The sequence below is a fragment of the Pinus tabuliformis genome, chromosome 1_2 (assembly GCF_031772625.1).
Source record: "Pinus tabuliformis cultivar Carrire ecotype Pingquan chromosome 1_2, CPIR1, whole genome shotgun sequence".
NCBI classification, from domain to species: domain Eukaryota; kingdom Viridiplantae; phylum Streptophyta; class Pinopsida; order Pinales; family Pinaceae; genus Pinus; species Pinus tabuliformis.
Genome location: NC_142298.1, coordinates 62,256,753 through 62,258,548, shown reverse-complemented (window position 1 = coordinate 62,258,548; position 1,796 = coordinate 62,256,753). Strand labels below are relative to the sequence as shown.

Below are 1,796 nucleotides of genomic sequence, written 5' to 3'. Positions count from 1 at the left end.
TTCACTTACAGATACATAGGGAGGCTTGCACTTATTGCCCTGGTCCTCCCGCAGGGATTGCTTAGAATCCGCTGAACAGGCTTCAGGTCTATTGACTAGGTGATCTAGGTGATCTTGTAGGAAGCTTTTTTTTTCTCTAATGAAGAAATTATATTGGGAGTAGCTTTTAGGTATACATAATTTTGGAGTAGCTTTTAAGTATACATAATTTTGTCCAAAATTCGACCATATAACTTGTGGAGACCATGTCCTCGGACTAAGAGAACCACTTACATAAACTAATAGAACCACTTACATAAAAAAGTAGTTGTGGCGAAGGATGGCATCCTCTACTTTCTTGGCCCAGCAATTAAATGTTTCTGTGTGGGTTTTGGTCAGAGTTTCTTTCCAAATGTTGTAAATCCGTCTTTGCTCAACAGGAGGGAGGGTTTCAGCAACATCAATTATACCTTTTTCCAATTTATTCTTGTGATTGAGATGCGCAGCAATGACAGGAACCCAATTTGTGAGAAAAGAAACCCTAAATAATGTAGAAGTAATTATTTCGCCGTTGCCCAGACAATTTAGAAACCGATCAATTAGATCCAAAAGTGGAGTATTTAGACCAAGAATTGGCTTCTTTAGACCAGAATATGGACTAACACTACCAGAATATCCACTGTAAGAACGATTTATTGCGATAGGAAGTTCAGCATCTTCGCAAAATAATTTGAACAATATTTCAAACAATTGCCCATCACATCGCTGAATCACATTGACAATCCATAAAAGTGCAGTACAAGCAGTAAGGATAGCATACTTATCAGATTTAGCGCGTTCGATATTGGTACTAAATTCTTTCAGAAGTGCAGACCCACAAATTTTTGCAAAGGATGCATTTGCCTCAAAGAACCCTACGATATATTCCTCAATATATTCGCTGTGATCGTATGAACCACTCGAAATGGTGGACAACATTCTTTTCAGAGAATGTTCCAGCATCTGTAATCCTCCATAATCTGATTTTATTTGGCTAATCCCGAGTCTAGTAGCTAAATCCGGCAAGGTATTGATCTCCAAAGACAGTAGCAGGGCTCGAAGTTTGACTTCTTGTTTAGTACTCCATCGAACAGCATTCAAATATCTCATACATTCCTCCACGCAGTTATTAAAGAGGAGTTCAGCAGCAATTGGTAGAATACACAGGGCTTCGTCCACACTAGAAAAACGAAAACGGTTCCCTGATTGAGAAGAATACATAAGTTGAATACATTTAATATACATCTCGATGCTGTGAAAAGTTGTTAGCTCCATTTCAATAGGTGGTCTCTCCGACGACCATCGCTCACATAACAACGTTGCAAAATATTCAGAACTTTTCAGAATTTGAGAGTGGAGATACAGAGCATTTCTTCCATGCTCCCCTCCATCTGTACTAATTAAGTGTAATATCATGTCAGCGGTGCTCTGGTCTCCGAATTGTAAGAATTGTTCTTCCATTGCTATAGATTGCCAAATATTCGAATTGAAAACCACTTGAGAAAATAGTCTGAAGCACTGTTAAGACGGCAACACAGAACTAGCCTGCTATCGGGCTTTTAATGCGGCCGATAGAACCCGTATTCGACCTCATCATCGACTTTTCGGCTTTCCCGACGTCCCATCTCCTGCACTCGGTAATATGGTTACCAAGTTCGAATTCGAATTCGGTAGGATACTAAAAATTTGAAATAAAAATATTCAATTTGGAAAAAAATCTATAATAGACATTTTAAATAGTAATATGTTGGTTAATTTTGTTCTTTATTTATTTTAAA

The 1,796-nt window shown here is 38.1% G+C and overlaps 1 protein-coding gene across 1 annotated transcript; it reads right to left on the bottom strand.

Moving 5' to 3' along the window:
* Positions 1–291: 291 nt before the first annotated feature.
* On the bottom strand, positions 292–1,479 carry LOC149204424 (BTB/POZ domain-containing protein At1g63850-like). The gene has a single exon (XM_089397120.1). The coding sequence runs from the start codon at positions 1,477–1,479 to the stop codon at positions 292–294; it is 1,188 nt and encodes a 395-aa protein (XP_089253246.1).
* Positions 1,480–1,796: the final 317 nt, after the last annotated feature.

Excerpts from the sequence above, each read along its gene's own strand:
- LOC149204424 (XM_089397120.1), bottom strand. The coding sequence starts at position 1,479 with ATGGAAGAACAATTCTTACAATTCGGAGACCAGAGCACCGCTGACATG.